Consider the following 20,362-nt stretch of genomic DNA (forward strand, 5'->3'; position numbering starts at 1 on the left):
AGGTATTGGAGTGGTCATCACGAAGGTATTGGAGTGGTCATCACTTATTGTGGGAAGCTTGTGGATGGCTACCCGAAACATTTGACCCAAGTTAAACAATTTAAAGGCAATGCTACCAAATACTAATTGAGTGTATGTAAACTTCTGACCCACTGGGAATGTGATGAAAGAAATAAAAGCTGAAATAAATCATTCTCTCTACTATTATTCTGACATTTCACATTCTTAAAATAAAGTGGTGATCCTAACTGACCTAAGACAGGGAATTTTTACTAGGATTAAATGTCAGGAATAGTGAAAAACTGAGTTTAAATGTATTTGGCTAAGGTGTATGTAAACTTCCGACTTCAACTGTACGTATGTACAACAAAATGTGGAATAGTTTAAGAATGCATTCATTGGTGGATGTAGGTGTTTTGCATGTGAATGTATGTCATACTACACGAAGGGTGTGCCTTACCCACAAAACACTGCCTCTCTGAATCCCATAGTGGGGCAGCACGCACCCCGTTGGCCACTAAGGCAAAGAACGCCTTCTTCACCTGTGAAAAAGGATCATAATCCGAGAACAAAAAAATATATTGATGGTATTCCACATCTTGTAAAATGTTTAGTGTAAATCCTAAATAAAACAATAAAGCGTTCTGGTTTGATGGGTTTCATATGGAAACTGAAACCATGAGGTTAATGGATTTGGTGGCTGAGCTCCTAAACATCAGTGTTTCTGTACTTCCTTATGATTACTGTTTAACCTTTTATGAGTCAATAGTAATGCTCTCCTCATGGAACATTAACCATGCAATTTCCAATGCCTTTAGACCAAGGATGCACTTCAATACCCATAAGAATGTTCCTCAGACACACCCTGTTAGATAAACAGATACTGTCAAACTTAGGTCAAAGTTAGTTAGTGCTTCTCAAAGTTATGTATACATCATCTTGTGAGCAGGGCTTACCTGTAGGCCAGTGTCGAACACGACCAGCTTGGAGCTGGTGGGAACGATGTCATAACAGCAGTGGGACTTCATAAAGCGCATGTAAATATCACTCTCTGGTTCAGCAGCTGGAAAGATGGGTAGAAAAATATATATTCACACTGTGTATACAGTACATCAAATCATTTCACTAGTCATCATACTGTATACTGAACCAATGAGGTTGGGCTGGGGGAATTCCTTATTCTAACAAAGTGCACCCATGGGTTGAGATTGATTCCACTGCATGAGGCTTTGCGCTATCCATAGCCGCAGGAATATGTTTGGGGATGGGAGTGCTTTTCACCAACGGGTGCACACTACAGATAGCTATATTGGTCAACTAATACAGACTAGTAAAGGCCCAGTGCACTACTTTTGCGAGTTTGTTTTGGGGGGGGGGGGGGGGGGGGGTTCAGCACCCCTACTTCGCTGCTATGGCGCTATCATCAGGCATGATCAAAACAAATCCTGCATAATAGGACTTAAATATGATTTATTTTATGATATGTAGCGACAGGTGTTCAATAGCTTGTAACTGGTCCCATGTGGCTCAGTTGGTAGAGCATGGGCTTGCAACGCCAGGGTTGTGGGTCGATTCCCATGAGGGACCAGTAGGAAAAGGTATTAAAAGGTATGCACTCACTACTTTAAGTCATCCAGAGCTTCTGCTAAATGACTAAAATATATATATTTTTAAATGTAACTAATATTCACATTACAATTCACACCAGCACTTTACAAAGAAGCAATCAGTACCATTGAGCCTGGTCTTGAACTATATCCAAATAAAATTGCAAAAACGTCAAATAAAATCAAAATGTACGTTATTAATGCAGTAAAATGCACTTACTTACCAACACCATCATCGTTTAGTTCAAGTTTCTCCAACATGCCTTCGAATAAACCGTAGAAATTCTGTAAGAATAAGAGGCAGGGGGGGTGAAGAACGCGCTCCAAATCTGGCACACCAATATCAGACCAGCCGAGCTGCAGGCGCACAACAGCTCGCCGTTTGCCAAAGTGTGGACGAAAAAACTATGTAGATTCAATAACTGCTGGCACGTTCCACCGTGACAAAATCATACAATTTGAGAGACTGACAGACTAAAATGTCCTTACGCAAAACCAACAAAAAGAAAAGCAAGCCCCGTCTGACACGCACAATACGCACTGCACGCAACTCATTCAAGTGCCCTTGTCCAAGTTTCTACTGTATGTGGGCAATTCATGTCGGGGGCTCTGGCTGCCAGTAACTTTAATGGCACATTATTATTAGACTACACGCCCCTTAACTGTAGTAGTGGAACATTCCTAAATCTATTTTGCTGCAGTCAATAAAGCCGTTGCCTACAGTAGGATCATACTACTGACTAAAACAGAGGAGTGAGCAACACGTCCGGATAAATAAACAGTGTGCAACATGTCCGGATAAATAAACAAAATAATACTTTAATTTAAAAAGCAGTGTATCGTCTTAAGTAGATATTTTTCTGCGCATTGTGTGTATTGTGAACGACAACGGAAATCGTTAAGGTTTCATTTATTATTATGATCACGCTCTAGAGACACACCCTCCATGCAGAACGACCAAGGCTCTTCACCATATTAGGAAATCCTTTATGTTGCCTAGCAGCGAGAAGCCAAGGATTCCTTGTCCTTTTCTATGCCCATAACTGTTTTGCAGGACATTAAAATGCAACAATATACACAACGCATAGTTATTTATATTGACAATTATTTACAATAATAATGGCAAGGGATGAATGGGATGAAGTAGGCTACTTGCACAATGACTAAGACATGGTGCAGAGGTTGTGTACTGCAGCAAAATGATCCAATAACAAAATAAGTCAGTGTGCAGTTAATTTGCCTCTTTCCCTATGCTACAAAGCACTTCATCATCATGGCACGTTCTATGAGCCAAATCATATTGTGCTCTTTGTAGCATATGCGGATTCAAAACCATATTTTTGTATTAGTAGTCTCCCCTAGCCCCTTGATTAGACCCTACCAGTGCACTGACAACCCACTGCAGTAGAAGAAACCGCCCTGATAGCTCACGCCTGGGATGCCTAACCAACCCCCCAGTCACCCTATACCTCATGGTGACACAGCAATTCTCCAGCCAAAACCACTACTGCACTGTCATAAATCTAGCCCGTCTAACCCCGCATCAGCATGAATCCCATCCCACTCTACTGCTGCTGCACTGCCACAGGGAAGGGAACGTGCAGTATGTTAACATGGGGCTGTAAATCTGAGATGGAGGGCTGTTTCATTCAAACGCTTCCAGATTGGATTTGGCAGAGACATTCCTTTGATTAGGGTAAGAGCCTGGTGTGTGTGGATGGAAATAAATAAATAAAGAGAGAGAGACCGAGACAGAGAGCAAAAGAGTGCGAGAGAGCGAGAGAGAGACTTATGGCTGTAATCATGATGCCTTGGGTGTAATAAGCAACAAAAAAAACAAGGATGGTGATGAAATATTGACTTACACTGTCAGGGTAGATATAATTCTATAGCTCAAATAGACAGACACACAGAGTTACTTGAATTATTAGTTTTAACAAGATACCACATCAATCAAATCAAGGTCTCTGTCCAACAGGAGAGGGGAACATAACAGACATATCAGTTCAAACATCTTGATTAGGATAGTATTGAACTCTGCTGAGCTGAACGTTAGAGCTGAACAAACCGACTTTGCTGAAACAATCACTTAATTCCAGTCATTTATATATTTTACCACTGTATAGGTCTAGGAGACTCAGAAAATCACATCAGCTTTCCCCCTTAAACCACATTTCGTTGGCAACCCTGAAATATTGCTTCAATACAGTCAATTATCACTGCCACTAACAAACACAGTAACTCAGCAGTTGGTGTAGTAGGTAGTAAGAGGTATCACTCACTGGCTGTGAGGTAGCTTGGGGCAGTGGGAAAGCGTAGGGTATCGGAAAGGAGGAGGACATGGGGGGCTTGGCAGAGGATGGCAGGCTGAGGCGCTGTCCGGCGTCTGGTGGGGGTGATGAGAGGGAGCGTTCCAGGCACTCTGGGGCACTCTGGTGGACCTCCTGGGGGAACAGCATGTGCAGGCTGGGGGTGCTGGGTGGGGTGGGGGAAGATGAGAGGCCGGAGACTGGAGGAAAGACAAGGACCAGAGAATAATTAACAGTTAGCACTGATCCACACAGGCCTGTCATGTATACATAGTTTCCCTAGAAATCTCCTGTAGTGCGGTTGCTATGTTCACAGGTGATATCAACTCAATTTCTATTGTGTTATTGACTGTACGTTTGTTTATTCCATGTGTAACTGTTATTTGTGTCGCACTGCTTTGCTTTATCTTGGCCAGGTCGCAGTTGTAAATGAGAACTTGTTCTCAACTGGCCTACCTGGTTAAATAAAGGTGAAACTAAAATAAATAAAAATAGTGGTCTTTCTAATTGGGATTTTCCATTGCAATAGAGTATGTGCTTGTCACATAATACTGTAATAGTGGAGTGGGTCCCCAATAGATTTAGCTTTTCAGAAGAATATTGATTTCAATATCATTAAGTATCCTCATGTATCATTAGCAGAGCATGGTTAAGCGCTACCAGGGCCTGGAAACCTGCCAAGAAAATATCAACCCGTCCTGTCCCTAAAGCACAGCAATCAACTGTTTTCAGTGGATCATATTCACAGTGCAGTGTAAGCAAAGCTTGTCAGTCTGACAATACAGTAGACTCATTTGGCTGTACCATATGTAGGTTGTCAGGAACGGGTTGGACAACCACACAGTATCAGAGAACATCTTCAAATACCTAAAAAATGAATCCAAACCTGGTTCAAATTTCAAACAAATCAATCAAATGAATGTGTAGAAGAGTAATATTCTTGCAGTAGAGGGGAATATAGTTATCCTCCCTCCCTATCTAGCTTCATGTACTACTACCACAACACCATTGCCCAGCCTACAGAACAGATATCTAGTCTACAGTACAATACAGTAGTAGTAGTGATATATCATCTAGCCTGGGCATCCTATATTGGACAGCTGCCCGATAGGCTGGGAGGCTCCAGCTCTGGCAGTGTCTATGTCAGGTCGAGGCCGTCGCTCAGTCACATGACAGCCCTTACATGCCCCTCAGCAGTCACGACCCAGCACAGGGTGCGGGTTGACATACAACACCCACACGGCTCCAGGCCCACCCTGCTGTGCTGACATATTTCTAAGGCCATACTTCCAGTGACGTGGGTGATGTGTACAGCCTGGTTCACATTTCATCCACTCCACCATGGGACTCTCATGGGCTCTGCTCACCTCCAGTAGCTTATCAGCAATGCTTCACTTTGACATTCAAGCCACCACTCATGAATCTAACAATCACCTATAGGCACAAGCCATGAATGCCTTATAAAAAGGCACACTATCATAACAGCTGAAGTGATTATGGATTACTTGAACCCAAATGAAGAGAGTTTAATTGATTGAATTCCAAAATGCTATATATCCCTTTTCAGAAATGTTGGTAATTAGCTTTTTTGGTTTAAAGAACTTATGAAAGAGATTGGTGTGTTTTTTCCACATCTAATCATGGAATGGGTTATTAAATGACAGACGTGTTTAACCCAGGGGAGAACGACTGCCCCCTCTCATTGAAGCCACATAAATTCAAGGCCAACTTCGGTACTACAGGCATTGTTAGCAGAAAACAGGATCCCCCATTATAATGAATGGAAAAATGGCGATCTTCATGGTCAATCTTAGTATAAATAAATAATGTTTTTAAAACAATCACGGTACCAATAACTGCTAGTAATATACCATATGCATGTCCTTGAATTATTATTATTTATTTTTTTAAATCGCAAACATAAGTAGATAATTTAGTTGCTAATGGTAGCCTGCAGTACCCCGGTCGGTCTTCAATTAAAGTTATTCAATGAGAGGTGGCAGCACTGAGAGCTTGCAACGTCACTCCAAAGAGTAGCTCAAACTGTGTATGTTATGTCTCCATGAGACCCCAACTTAAACAACTAAATTTGGCTTCAATGCGCTGTTGAGTCTTCACAAATGAATGGTGTCACGTGATCAATGGCATTGTCCATTCATATATACAGTCATTGGTTTAACCTATCACTAGACAGTCACATTTAGTTACAAAACACCTCTGAGGTTGCAAGCTTCACCACAATCAAATGTGACACAAAAAAAACCCATATATTTTCATATCATAGCTGGACTGTGAAGACATGTTTTTGTTTGACATATATATATATTCATATATGACATACATATATTCATATCATATATTCATATCATTGTACTGATGAATTAATATATATATAAATTAATCAGTACAATGATACGAGATCTTGGCTCTGGTAAAAAGTAGTGAACTATTTAGGGAATAGGGTGCAAATTGGGAAGAGGCCAAACTTTAATCAAACACTATAGCAGATATATAGCTAGATTTGTGATGTGTTAGAATTCTATGTTAAATATTATACAAGATACGAACATTCCATTCCAGCTAAACAATGGATAGTGTTTTGCAACAAAACCAAATGCAATACATATCTAAAATATATTAATAAAAAAAATCTGAAGACCGTGATATTTTACACATAAAGCATTTATTTCTGATGAAAAGAACACAAATGTGAAACATCGGTGGATAAAGCATTTTGGAAATAAACAAATCAAATCTAAAATGTTAGAGTAAATCTTTAATCTGACAAACTTCCTCAGTTCCATAACATAGTACAAACATAAATAAACAGTTATAAATAAAATAGCTGCTTAGAGACTTAAGAGCGAATCATACAGCGCACACACTGGCTTCTCCCTCTACATAGATGAAAATACAACGGTAAAATAAAAAAGGGACTGAATACTAAATGCCAGTAACATTCAACCCATCAAAAGTAAATAGTAAACCGATATACCATCTAAACTAAAGAAAGGTCAACTTGATTGAAGAGGATAAATCTGCAAAGCCATTCGTCATGTCAAACAAAAACATGTCTTCACAGTGCAGCTATCTCCACTATCTGACATTTAGCTGGCTAATACCAGCCCCCTCTTCAGTCGTGTTGGTGTCTTATTTTAGCCATGCTGTTGTGGCACATTCCACAGGAGAATATAACACAGGGGACAGCAGGGAGGGAGCTCCTCCTCACCCAAACACACAGGTACGGGAGACGGAATACACCACATGGGATATTGGAGACATTAGAGTAATCTATACCAGTGTTAGTCAAATCTCAAGTCCATTGACCAGCACAGGCCCTTGGACGTTACAGACGGGCCTCTCAGTAAACTGACATCTAAAAATCAACATTTCAAATTACTCACACTACATTTGGAAAAACACAAAAGCTTTGTGTGTAAAGGGCAATGGTAAACTACGCTGGTGACGGAGTCATATTGGCCAGTGTTCTTTCCATTAGGTGTTAAGAGAAAGGCCTGTGGCTCAATGCCGTTTGGCCTCAACATTAGGCTAGTCTAAACCCAACCTAGTCTAAAGCAGTGGTTCACAAACGTTTTAAAAATGATTTAAAGGAATTCAGTCTGGCTTTAAAATTACTCTTGAAACCTAAAATAGTAGAATGCACAAGGTGCAATTTTGAAATTGGGTAGTGCATCACCAGTTCCTCTTGTCATGTTAGTCATTTCATACCTTAGAGAGCTATTTATAACTTGTCAGAAATGTCCAGATCAACTAGCCCATGTCAGCTAATGTTTTTTTTATTTAGGTTTTTTAGCCCATAGATATTGTTGGAATTTTTTACTCACTCAAATATCACATGAACACACATTATACATGGTAAAATGTATAGAATTACAAGAAAATTAGCTTCAAAACCGCAAAAATGTTCTTTGCACCCCATGACAAAATGTGTAGAATTTCCAGAAATAAGCTTTAACCCTGCAAAATTCTCTCCACCAACAAGAGGGGTGTGAACAGGGAGGGGGGGATTGTAATGTATGAATTGTAATGTTTAAAACAATCTAAGTAACTATACCACATAGGATATAGATCTTTTGAGTCAAGACAAACATTATAAAAGGGTCACACATGCCAGAAGCCAACTCTTCTAGCCTTGTCCCATGTGCTATAGACAACTTTTCTATCGTTGACATGCCATACTCTTCTATTATGGTCATGCTGTAACCATAGAAGACTTGGCAACAGAACATACAGTATGGGACCAGACCAACTAAACATAGCACCATATGGCTTCACACATGGGCGGCAGTTAGACTAGCTGTTAGAGCGTTGGGCCAGTAACTGAAAAGGTCGAATCCCAGAGCCAACAAAGTGAAACATCTGTCGATGTGCCCATGAGCAATGCACTTAACCCTAATGGCTCTAGAATCGCCATTGAGAATGGCCGTGGCAATTCACACATGCATCTAAAATAGGACAAATATAAGCACCCATCAAATTATTAATAATTATTGTTACATATGGGTTTACATTATCATGACAGCTTGGGCCATAACCCCTTCCTCCAATGTTCCCATGTCAGACTGGGGCTAAAATCAGGAGCAGTTCATGGCAAAGTGTCACTCAAAGTCACCGTCCGTAACACCCCAAGCATCCAGTAAGATATCCCAAAGGCCACCATCCATAACATGCCAAGCATGATGACCCGTTGCAACATGATGCTTTTGCAAAAAGACATGCATCATGATGCATAAGTTAATACATTGCTTTCAATGCAAAAAGATGCATATTAAAATAGAAATTCCTCAAGAATACTGAGGCATAGATATACATCAAGGGTATTGATGCATAAGTCAATACATTGCATTCAAGGCAAAACATTTGGTGATAAAGCTGCAATGGGTAAATTGGTGAAAGACGGGCATAAACTCAGACAGATAGTCTGTCATTTTTTTTTTTATATAGCTGTTCTCTCTATTCTCTAATCCCCTCTCTCCCGCCCTATCGCTCTTTCTACTTACTCTTCATCCACCCTCCTTCCCTTATTTCTCCCTCCCTCTCCTCTTTCTCTCCTCCCCTCCATTCTTGCTACCTCCTTTTCCTCCCACCCCTAATCTCTCTAACCCCTCCTCTCTTCAACCTCCACCTCTCAGACAGACAGACAGGGTTAAGTTCATGTTCACATCCTGGCTCAGCCCTAACTCAAGCCATAGGGTTAGGGTTGAGGTGCGATGTGAACAAGAAGTTAAGGTTAAAGTTAAGGCTAGGATTCAGCCAAGTTGAGGAGGAGGATTATTTAAGATACTGTTTGTAGAGGTAGGGTTTCAGATGTTTTCAGAAGATGTCCTAGCTTCAAGCGGAAGCTGGTTCCACTATTGGGGTGCAAGGACAGAGAAGAGCTTGGACTGGGCTGAGTGGGAGCTGCCCTCCCAAAGGGGTGGGAGGGCCAAGAGACCTGAGGTGGCAGAATGGAGTGCTCGGGGTGTAGGGTTTGAGCATAGCTTGAAGGTAGGGAGGGGCAGTTCCTCTTGCTGTTCCGTAGGCAAGTACCATGGTCTTGTAGTGGATGCGAGCTTCAACTGGAAGCCGGTGGAGTGTACGAAGGAGTGGGGTGACATGAGAGAACTTAGGAAGGTGGAAAACCAGGCGGGCTGCAGCGTTCTGGATAAGTTGCAGGGGTTTGATGGCACAAGCGGGGAGCCCAGCCAACAGTGAGTTGCAGTAGTCCAGACGGGAGATGACAAGTGCCTGGATTAGGACCTGCGCCGCTTCCTGTGTGAGGTAGGGTCATACTCTATGGATGTTGTAGAGCATGAACCTGCAGGAGCGAGTCACTGCTTTGATGTTTGCAGAAATTAACAGGGTGTTGTCCAGGGTCACGCCTAGGTTCTTTGCACTCTGGGAGGGCGACACTGGAGTTATCAACTGTGATGGAGAGGTTTTTGAGCGGCCAAAACTTCCCTGGGAGGAAGAGCAGTTCCGTCTTATCGAGGTTGAGCTTGAGGTGGTGGGCCGACATCCAAGTTGAGATATCTGCCAGGCACGCAGAGATGCGTGTCACCACCTGGGTGTCAGAAGGGTGGAAGAAGAGAAGTAGTTGAGTGTCATCCGCATAGCAATGATAGGAGAGACCATGTGAGGATATGACGGAGTCGAGTGAATTCATGTATAGAGAGAAGAGGACCTAGAATCGAGCCCTTGGGGACACCAGTATTGAGAGCTAGGGTTAGGGATAGGGTTGAGCCGGGATGTGGACATTAAGCTAGGGGGAGATTCTCATTAGGGCAAAAGACCATCCTCTGTCCCCTCTCCTCCATGACCCGGTAACCGATAAGTGGTCGAGGAATGTGTCAATTCATTAGTAGGCAAACAGTAGCGAGTCCCTCCCCTCCTTGATAGCCACCCTTCATCGAGGATGCTCATGTGTATCAGAGTTTTGAAATCTGCCACACACCCTTTGAATCAGCTTTTGTTTTGTCAGAGAAAAACATGCACATGTTTAAAATCAACATGCTACTTATTGGTTTCTCTCTAAAATGTCTTTCACAACTAACTTCATTTGTTTTGATCACTTTACACATTTATTTTGGGATCGTCCCCTATAAAAGGTCATTTGCCTGATGACATGCGAGGGGGGAAGTGCATTTCCATCCATGTTCACTCCTCGATTAACTTTGACCTTTTCCAAAAGGAGGCTAGAGAGGACGGATTAGGAAGGAAGCAGGAGGTAAGCAAATCTAATTGAGAAAAGGCCAGGGTTAGGGATATATATACAGTGGGGAGAACAAGTATTTGATACACTGCACCTGTTTGAACTCGTTACCTGTATAAAAGACACCTGTCCACACACTCCATCAAACAGACGCCAACCTCTCCACAATAGCCAAGACCAGAGAGCTGTGTAAGGACATCAGGGATAAAATTGTAGACCTGCACAAGGCTGGGATGGGCTACAGGACAATAGGCAAGCAGCTTGGTGAGAAGGCAACAACTGTTGGCGCAATTATTAGAAAATGGAAGAAGTTGAAGATGACGGTCAATCACCCTCGGTCTGGGGCTCCATGCAAGTTCTCACCTCGTGGGGCATCAATGATCATGAGGAAGGTGAGGGATCAGCCCAGAACTACACGGCAGGATCTGGTCAATGACCTGAAGAGAGCTGGGACCACAGTCTCAAAGAAAACCATTAGTAACACACTACACCGTCATGGATGAAAATCCTGCAGCGCACGCAAGGTCCCCCTGCTCAAGCCAGCGCATGTCCAGGCCCATCTGAAGTTTGCCAATGACCATCTGGATGATCCAGAGGAGGAATGGGAGAAGGTCATGTGGTCTGATGAGACAAAAATAGAGCTTTTTGGTCTAAACTCCACTCGCCGTGTTTGGAGGAAGAAGAAGGATGAGTACAACCCCAAGAACACCATCCCAACCGTGAAGCATGGAGGTGGAAACATCATTCTTTGGGGATGCTTTTCTGCAAAGGGGACAGGACGACTGCACCGTATTGAGGGGAGGATGGATGGGGCCATGTATCGCGAGATCTTGGCCAACAACCTCCTTCCCTCAGTAAGAGCATTGAAGATGGGTCGTGGCTGGGTCTTCCAGCATGACAACGACCCGAAACACACAGCCAGGGCAACTAAGGAGTGGCTCCGTAAGAAGCATCTCACGGTCCTGGAGTGGCCTAGTCAGTCTCCAGACCTGAACCCAATAGAAAATCTTTGGAGGGAGCTGAAAGTCCGTATTGCCCAGCGACAGCCCCGAAACCTGAAGGATCTGGAGAAGGTCTGTATGGAGGAGTGGGCCAAAATCCCTGCTGCAGTGTGTGCAAACCTGGTCACGGACTACAGGAAACGTATGATCTCTGTAATTGCAAACAAAGGTTTCTGTACCAAATATTAAGTTCTGCTTTTCTGATGTATCAAATACTTATGTCATGCAATAAAATGCAAATTAATTACTTAAAAATCATACAATGTGATTTTCGGGATTTTTGTTTTAGATTCCGTCTCTCACAGTTGAAGTGTACCTATGATAAAAATTACAGACCTCTACATGCTTTGTAAGTAGGAAAATCTGCAAAATCGGCAGTGTATCAAATACTTGTTCTCCCCACTGTATATATATTTGTTTTAACCTTTATTTAACTATGCAAGTCAGTTAAGAACCGGTTGAGCCGGGATGAGGACTTGAATCTAGGTTTAAATCTAGGTTTAGGGCCTCAACCTTAGACATAACCCTAACCCAATTAACAATTATTAACACTACATGGCAGAAAGGTATGAACTTGAAGCGGAGTTAAGGTGCTTTTGAGTGACATTGGCAAAACGGTTGAGGCTAGAAATACAATTCAAGTATGGGATCATTCAGCAGACGCTCCCGTTGAACGCAAGCCTACACCTGACCATGTCAAAGGAACTCTTCCCAGTGAAAACTTGGTCCCACAGAGAACAAGGCCTTTCTTCCATAGAAAAGCATCACCTACACTGCTTACATAACCATGATGCCCCAGTGGACTGTGATATAGCTAGCTAACATACCCCATTGTGACCTTATAGGGATGCCCTGTGTTAATAGGAAGTGGCTTAATTCATCCTCAACATGGTCTTTCATTCTCTCCCTGCAGTTACACAAAAACACTGTCTTCCATGTTCCATTCTCTGTAGAATGGTAAATTCTTAATGCAAAGACTTGAAACTCAGGGCATTGTTAAAGAGTGTCCCTTAAAGAGAGTCATTGAATTTCCTGTGATAATAAGAATTGACTTAATTGGGGGTTGTAGGGGCCGTTTCGAAGGATTAAAAAGGTTGTATCTTCCCAAATTATACATGTGTGACCGGGGGACCGTCATGACCTGGCATATGAAATTTGAAGTCAATTGGCCCAAAAGCATGTTTGACCTCCATTGGACACAATGGTCTTGCAGTTCTAGAAACTATATACTGCAGTTCTAGAAACTATATATTTTATTATTCTTGTTTAATTTAACCCTTATTTTACCAGGTAAGTTGACTGAGAACACATTCTCATTTACAGCAACAACCTAGGGAATAGTTATAGGGGAGAGGGGTGGATGAATGAGCCAATTGTAAACTGGGGATGATTAGGTGACCGTGATAGTATGAAGTCCAGATTGGGAATTTAGCCAGGATACCGGAATTTACACCCCTACAATAAGTGGCATGGGATCTTCAGTGACCACAGAGGACACCCGTTTAACGTCCCATCCAAAAGACAGCACCCTACACAGGGCAATGTCCCCAATCATTTGGATATTTTTTTAGACCGGAGGAAAGGGTGCCTCCTACTGGCCCTCCAACACCACTTCCAGCAGCATCTGGTCTCCCATCCAGGGACCGACCAGGACCAACCCTGCTTAGCTTCAGAAGCAAGCCAGCAGTGGGATGCAGGGTGGTATGCTGCTGGCAATACATCTGTATATGTCTGTCTGCCACATATGTTTTCGCACTGAATGCAATGTACTGACTCAAGCATCATGTCTCCTGATGCATCACCGACTGACATTTGATACCAGGCTGCCCTCTCCCTGAGACTCTGGAAGGAGAGCACCACCACCAGCCGGGACACTGTCTATTTTCATACAGTTTAACATTCCAAAAATAGAGCAGCGACGATTCCACCGAGACTAGCCAATGTAGGCGAAGAATAACAGAGTTGGATTATCACCATGTTCAAGTAGGACTATGAATTACCATTCTATTTAGTCCAGAAAAAAAGAGATCTAAATCTTGATTTAGGAGTTAATGTAAAAAGTCAAAACACGTTGGTTTACTGTTGTGTTTTTTTATACAGTACTGGAAGTAGATTTCATTCCATACTCACATTTTAAGAATAAATAATATCCAGAAATTGCCATATTTAATAATAATGTGGGTGCCTACATTTGTCCTATTTCACACATGTACAGATGTGTGAATTGGAAATGTGTTTCTTCCATATCCCACTCAGAGTAGGGTCACGGCCAGGGTCTCCACAATTACAGTTAATTGCCTTGCTCAAGGGCACATCACATTTTCCACCTTGTTGGCTCAGAGTCAAACTAGCGCCCTTTCGGTTACTGGCCCAACGCTCTAACCGCTAGGCTATTTCTCATATCCTCACTGTATTTTTGTTGTTACATTGTATTTATACAATCTACAAATGTACATATTCACAAATGTATAACGCTCCAAGATAACAGCAATTTCTACCTGCAGTTTTAGTTACACGCCCATATGCCTGGCTACTGCTTCACTCAACACACTAATCCTCTCTACTTTAGGTGTTTTATAAGGATGTGTAGTATGCGACTGAAACGAGAGCCCCCTATCTAAAACCTGAGGGACACCAGTCATAAATACCTCAGCTGTCAGCAGCCCCTATATGTAGGTGCTGTGCTAATTACAAAATGAATGCTCTGTTTTTACTGTCCAGATAAACAGGGGGTGAGAGTGATGTCTACCTTACTGCACTTGTTACAAAATGGATGCTGTTGATACTGTACTACTATTGAAACAGTAGAGGATTCATTTAACTGCTCGGATAAGAAACATTTCTTCTGACTGAGTCTGACTGATATTCCATGATTAATAATCCACCTTTTTCAATACTTGGGAGATAAAGCAGATTCCGCTCTTCATTTCACCCGTCACATTATTTGACATTATGAAGCTTACCATAGTTCCCCAGAACGGTTGAAACAGTCATGTGTTTGTTTGTAAATAGCACAACAGGAGAAAGCTGGAGCAGGAGAGTCCAGTTGTGTATTGACAGGGGTCACGTTTATTGAATGTCAAGTGTTTTGCTTCAATAGAGTGATCAAGGACGTGCAACTATAGTTTTCCTTCACAGAAAATACATTAGTGCAACACAATCTGCAGAAAATAGCTTAATTGTCATCAGATGACAACAGAAGTGCAACACTATTTGGCTGGCAGCCACACAAGTAAATTAAGTAAATTGCAAAGAAAAAGCAAGGTCTTTTTGCAGAAAAAAAATGCATGGCCATCATATTTCTAATGTTTATCATAGAAAGAATGTAGCCAGCTACATTTCCTAATGTTTTGCTTAAAAGTTCATCTGGCATTTTACCGGAGAAAAGTAGGCTGGCTACAGTGAGAAAAGTAGGCTGGCTACAGGGAGAAAAGTAGCAGCGAAAAGTAGCTAGATATATATCAGTCAGAGCTCCGTCTGCTGATAGAACGCCCGTTCGTGAATTGTCAGCCGAGTGGAAAAGTGCAACTGAAGCACAAAATGTGTCTGATGCGGAGCACACATTACAATAAGAATTTTAGATCTGCGTTTACAAAACGCAGCAGGATATTTATGGATTTTATATTTTTTCCTGCGTGAAAAACAAAGATTTCTGCGTTAATGAAACCACTAACTTAAACTTGCTCGTTATCTAAGTGGCCGAAATAATGTGACGGGGCATGATATTGTGGCATATATGCATGTTTTTCAAGGGAAGCCAGGCTTCCCAAAAATGTTTACCGAGAAGAAACATACAAATAATGTGTCCTTTGTCTCTGTGTTTCATAAAAGTCCTTCAATTTGCAAGAGGCTGAATGAATCTCAGCCGAGAAAGTACCCAAGCGAACGAAACAGAGCCTCTCTGTCTCAGTATGTGTAGTCCATCTATCTGATGCGGTCTGGTCAAAAAGAGAATGACATTGTTGCTGCCCATGGCATTGAATGCAAGGGAAGCCAGCAAGCATTTGGCCTCTCTTGATAAAAAAAAGTATAAAATAATAGCCAATCATCGTTGAGCTAAACTGAGTGAGTTCAGCTGTGAATGGTCCTGGCGCACCAAAAAAGGGAAGCCAGTTTGGATTTGGCTTCACACCAATCACATCACATCAGAAGCCAAAAGTCATTGACAGAAAAAAAACTGGAATTGCTGCATCTCGTTGTGTCATTGTCCTAACCAAAATCGTCCCTTTCCTAAATTAGCCATGGATGGAGATAGGGATTTGGACTTGTGGTTTTACTTAATTCTCTGTACTGGCCAATGATTGTAACAGTGATTCCGATCCAACCATAAATTCATACATTGTGCCCCTGGCCTGAGAGGATGGAAGCTAGATGTAGTATGCTAATGTTAATTAGCTGGCCTGGCGCATCATTGCCCATGAAAGGAAGTTAAGCTAGCGAGCAAGTGTTTTAGCTAGGTAGCCTAGGGCAACAAAAACTAAAAGCGTGTTTAGGCAACAAGAAAGAGGAGAATGGAATTGCCATCTCTCCACAAGTAGGGTGAGTCAACATGTTTTTTTCCTACTTGCATGCGTACACGTGCACATCAGTGCCATGGACAGCCGCATCATATTTAGCTTACGTTGTTTGGACTAAATTGTTTTTGGTATCTTTTAGTTGTCACTGTATTAGACTAAGCATAGGCGATTAGATGATGTTGAAGTTGAAATTATGCTTGAATAGCGGAAACGGCACATGTTTTCTTTGAGACTTGCGGTAAGACTCTGTGGTTCTAAATCCATAGTTGTTTAGTGGAAACATTCACTTGATTGACCATGAATATGTTTTGTGGACTTCACCAGACAGATGTTGCTCTCCGGTTTTGTAATGAAGCAAAGGTGTGGTTAAATTTACTCTGCCACTGTCTTCTTATCGTCTCGACCTTAGCCCTGTACACACACACCACACACACGTTCAAAAGTTTGGGGTCACTTAGAAATGTCCTTGTTTTTGAAAGATAAGCACATTTTCTGTCCATTAAAATATCAAATTGATCAGAAATACAGTGTTAATGTTGTAAATGACTATAGTAGCTGAAAACGGCAGATTTTTTAAATGGAATATCTACAAAGGCGTACAGATTCCCATTATCAGCAACTATCACTCCTGTGTTCCAATGGCACACTGTTACCTAATCCAAGTTTATACTCTGGTTAGAGACAGTTTGCGCTGTTCTGTGAAGGGAGTAGTACACAGCGTTGTACCAGATCTTCAGTTTCTTGGCAATTTCTCACATGGAATAGCCAATTCTCAGAACAAGAATAGTTTCAGAAGAAAGTTTTTTGTTTCTGGCCATTTTCAGCCTGTAATCGAACCCAGAAACGCTGATGCTCCAGACACTCAACTAGTCTAAAGGTCAGTTTTATTGCTTCTTTAAAAACAGGACAACCGTTTTCAGCTGTGTTAACAATTGCAAAAGGGTTTTCAAATGATCTAAATTAGCCTTTTAAAATGGTAAACTTGGATTAGCTAACAACGTTCATTGGAACACAGGAGTGATGGTTGCTGATAATGGGCCTCTGTATCCCTATGTAGATATTCCATTAACCCCCCCAAATAGCCATATCCAGCAACAATAGTCATTAACAATGTTAGTCATTAACAATGTCTACACTGTATTTCTGATCAATTTTAAATGGACCAAATTTTATTTTGCTTTTCTTTCAAAATCAAGAACATTTCTAATTGACCCAAACTTTTGAACAGTAGTGTGTGATCTATATATATATATATATATATATATATACACACACACTAACCGGTTACAGAGCAAACAACGCAATTATCACAACACATTAGGTTGTAATATTTTTTCTCCCCATGGCTAGTCTTCCCTGGTGATTTTACCCACACACCACTACTGGCTTTCTGCCTTGTTTGAGAAGTCTAAGCCCTTTGGATGAGTTATCTGTACAGCTGCCAATGCAGCTTGATTTCCTAGCGTTTTTTTCTCCTCTCCGTTCAACATGCACCATCTTAGGGCTTGTGGCCCATCATATACTATGCAGTTACACACTTTTATAGACACTTGAAGTAGTGTGATCATGTGAACACAGACATTACCAGGCAGACATGGTGGCTCTGACTGGCGTCTTCCTGCCGCTAGCAGGTCCTGCTCCTTCCGCTTCTTACTCCTCCTCAGGCTGCCGAACCTCTTCATGGACACCAGCGGGTTAAAGCGATGGTTTCAACACCCAATGTGGACCATGACCATGACCATCCGGGACGAGTCACAACTGTAGAGCACCACTACCCAAAAGTGTGACGAAATAGCTACTCCGTCTGATCCATGTTTATAAATAGAATAAAACTAATGTGTTAGATTACAAGATCTGTGCCAAAAATTAAATTAAAGATATGTCTAGAGAAGGGTCTTTCCCTACCAGTCAGGAGCTTATTGAAAGTCTCATGAGCAAGGCTACTCTTCCAGCTCTGGATGGCCTTGTGTTGGTCTTCTGGAAAGAGCTGAACCTTTCCTAGCAGGATGTGCTTTGGATTGGAGGGCCCTCTTCAGTCAATGGGTTATCTTAGATGAAGGTCGTCTTTGTTCTCCTGAGTAGATCTGTTCTTCTGGTTAAGAGATGGCACATCAATGAGGAGAAGAGGCATCTGTCATTTAGACATGGTTGGTCTTCATGGTTGCATTTCTTGGAAAGTTACAGATCTCTTCTGATATTTTCTAATTTCTGTAAGCTCATTCATTAAAATGTCTCAGTGAGTCCAGAAAGCTCTCAGGGTATTGGTGTCTGTGGCAGCTCACAAGCAGGGAAAGAAAGATAGAATTTCCAAACGTCCTATGTGAGACTAGGTCCAACACTCCCAAGTGATGATGCACAGCCTAGCACAGTTTAAAACAGCACACACTCTTCCTCTCGCTCAGCTGAATTTCACTCTGCTCCTCCTCTTTCTGCTGTTTTGGTTGGACTGTCTCTCGCTCCCGCGCTCTGCTCTATTTTGCTCCTCTCTCTGCAGAGCTCTAGTAGTGGCATCAGGTGCAGCTGTGGGTGGCGTCTAAAAGAGTACGCGTTTCAGCAGCCTGTAAAAGGATGCCAGCCCGGGAGGGACACACAAAGTGATTGGCTAAGTGTCTGCGTCCCCTTTAACCCCAAGGAACACGTTCAAATCACCACTCACATCTGTCTCGGTCTTCACGTGTACATACTCATAACACTATATCTAAATCAGGGACGGACTACTGGCATCCCACAAGCCCCCCTTTTGTAGGCCCGCGGATCAATTTCACAAAAAAACAAGTTACAATAATAGAATACACGAGGTGTTATTTCAAAATGTTGTTGTGCATCAGCAGTCATTCAATTTGTCCATGTCAGCTAAATTGTTTTAGATTGGTAAGCAGTGGTGGAAAAAGTATGCAACTGTCAGTAAAAGTAAAGATACCAGATGGCACCATTTTCTTGTTTTTTATTTATTTACTTACAGAAAGCCAAAGCATGTGTGTGTTTAATGAGTCCGCCAGATCAGAGGCAGTAGGGATGACCAGGGATGTTCGGTTGATAAGTGCGTGAATTGTACTATTTTCCTGTCCTGCTAAGCATTCAAAATGTATCGAGTACTTTTGGGTATCAAGGGAAATGTATGGAGTAAAGTACAATATTTTCTTAAGGAATGTAGTGAAGTAAAAGTAGTCATAAATAGTAAAGTACAGATACCCCCCAAAAAAACAACTTAAGTAGAACTTTAAAGTATTTTTACACCAAGTTAGTATAGCTATGTAAACTTGTTGTAAGCAATGTTGAAATACCGACCGGGGTGGGCCCATTGATCCTCAGCTATCATATAAAAAACAAAGCAAACATTTGCCTCCACCCTTGGGCAAAATGTGTACAATTTCAGCAAACTTGTTTTAAAACTGCAACATTCTCTCTACACCATGGCAAAATGTGCATAATTGACTGAACTTGAAAACAGCATTGTTTTTTAAAAACCTTCGCTGTCACAAGGGGGGCTGCTAAAATGTGGGAGGGGGGCACTGTAGCCCCTCATGATAAATTCAGTTTTTTTGTGGCCCCCACCCCCATCAAAGTTGCTCATCCCTGATCTATATAAAACCAAAAGGTGTCATAATAGTGCCTTCAGAAAGTATTCATACCCCTTGACTTATTTCACATTTTGTTGTGCTACAGCCTGAATTTAAATAGATGTTTCTCACCCATCTACACACAATACCCCATAATAACAAAGTGAAAACATTAGACATGTTTGCAAATTTATTGATTTAGTGATCCATTTTAATTTCAGGGTGTAATACAACATGTGGAAAAAGTAAAGGGGTGTGAATACTTTCTGAAGGCTCTGTATGTACTTCTAGTGGAACATTCTGCCTCGCAGAGCGACAGCTAGGTCAGTTCACTGTCCCAGTACTGTAGCTAACTCAGGAAGACTGACCTTTAAAAAGTGCTGATCGCAGCCCCAGATCACCTCAACCATCCTCAGCTGACTGAAGGGACGCCCCAAGGTCTTTCCCTGGTCTGGCCTGGCGGCTGTGGAGTCATCTGATCAGATGGGTGCCACACACCCTCCCACCACCACACACCCTGTGATGACCCAGTTAGTTATGACTCTGACTGGCTTCTACACTACCCCAGATCCATTAAAATGGTTATGCAACTGATCAGCCCAAACAAGTCAAACAGTTCAGCAGAGCATGAATGTGGAGATGCAGTCAGTGTTAAC

General features: G+C 42.0%; 1 protein-coding gene across 5 annotated transcripts in view; it reads right to left on the reverse strand.

The window, feature by feature from the left end:
- LOC139550686 (5'-AMP-activated protein kinase subunit gamma-2-like) overlaps positions 1-20,362 on the reverse strand; it is a 47,700-nt gene that overhangs the window by 8,538 nt on the left and 18,800 nt on the right. For 3 of the 5 annotated variants that reach the window (XR_011670110.1, XM_071361745.1, XM_071361744.1), the window contains 4 exons: positions 3,890-4,116; positions 1,832-1,892; positions 957-1,063; positions 461-542 (listed from right to left, as the gene is read on the reverse strand). Coding sequence is in view for 4 of the 5 variants with exons in the window: in XM_071361745.1 (XP_071217846.1) it covers positions 461-542; positions 957-1,063; positions 1,832-1,892; positions 3,890-4,116 (477 nt within the window). In the remaining variant the exon portion in view is untranslated. The other 2 variants (XM_071361747.1, XM_071361748.1) reach the window with 2 other exon arrangements.

The sequence above is a fragment of the Salvelinus alpinus genome, chromosome 23 (genome assembly GCF_045679555.1).
Source record: "Salvelinus alpinus chromosome 23, SLU_Salpinus.1, whole genome shotgun sequence".
NCBI classification, from domain to species: domain Eukaryota; kingdom Metazoa; phylum Chordata; class Actinopteri; order Salmoniformes; family Salmonidae; genus Salvelinus; species Salvelinus alpinus.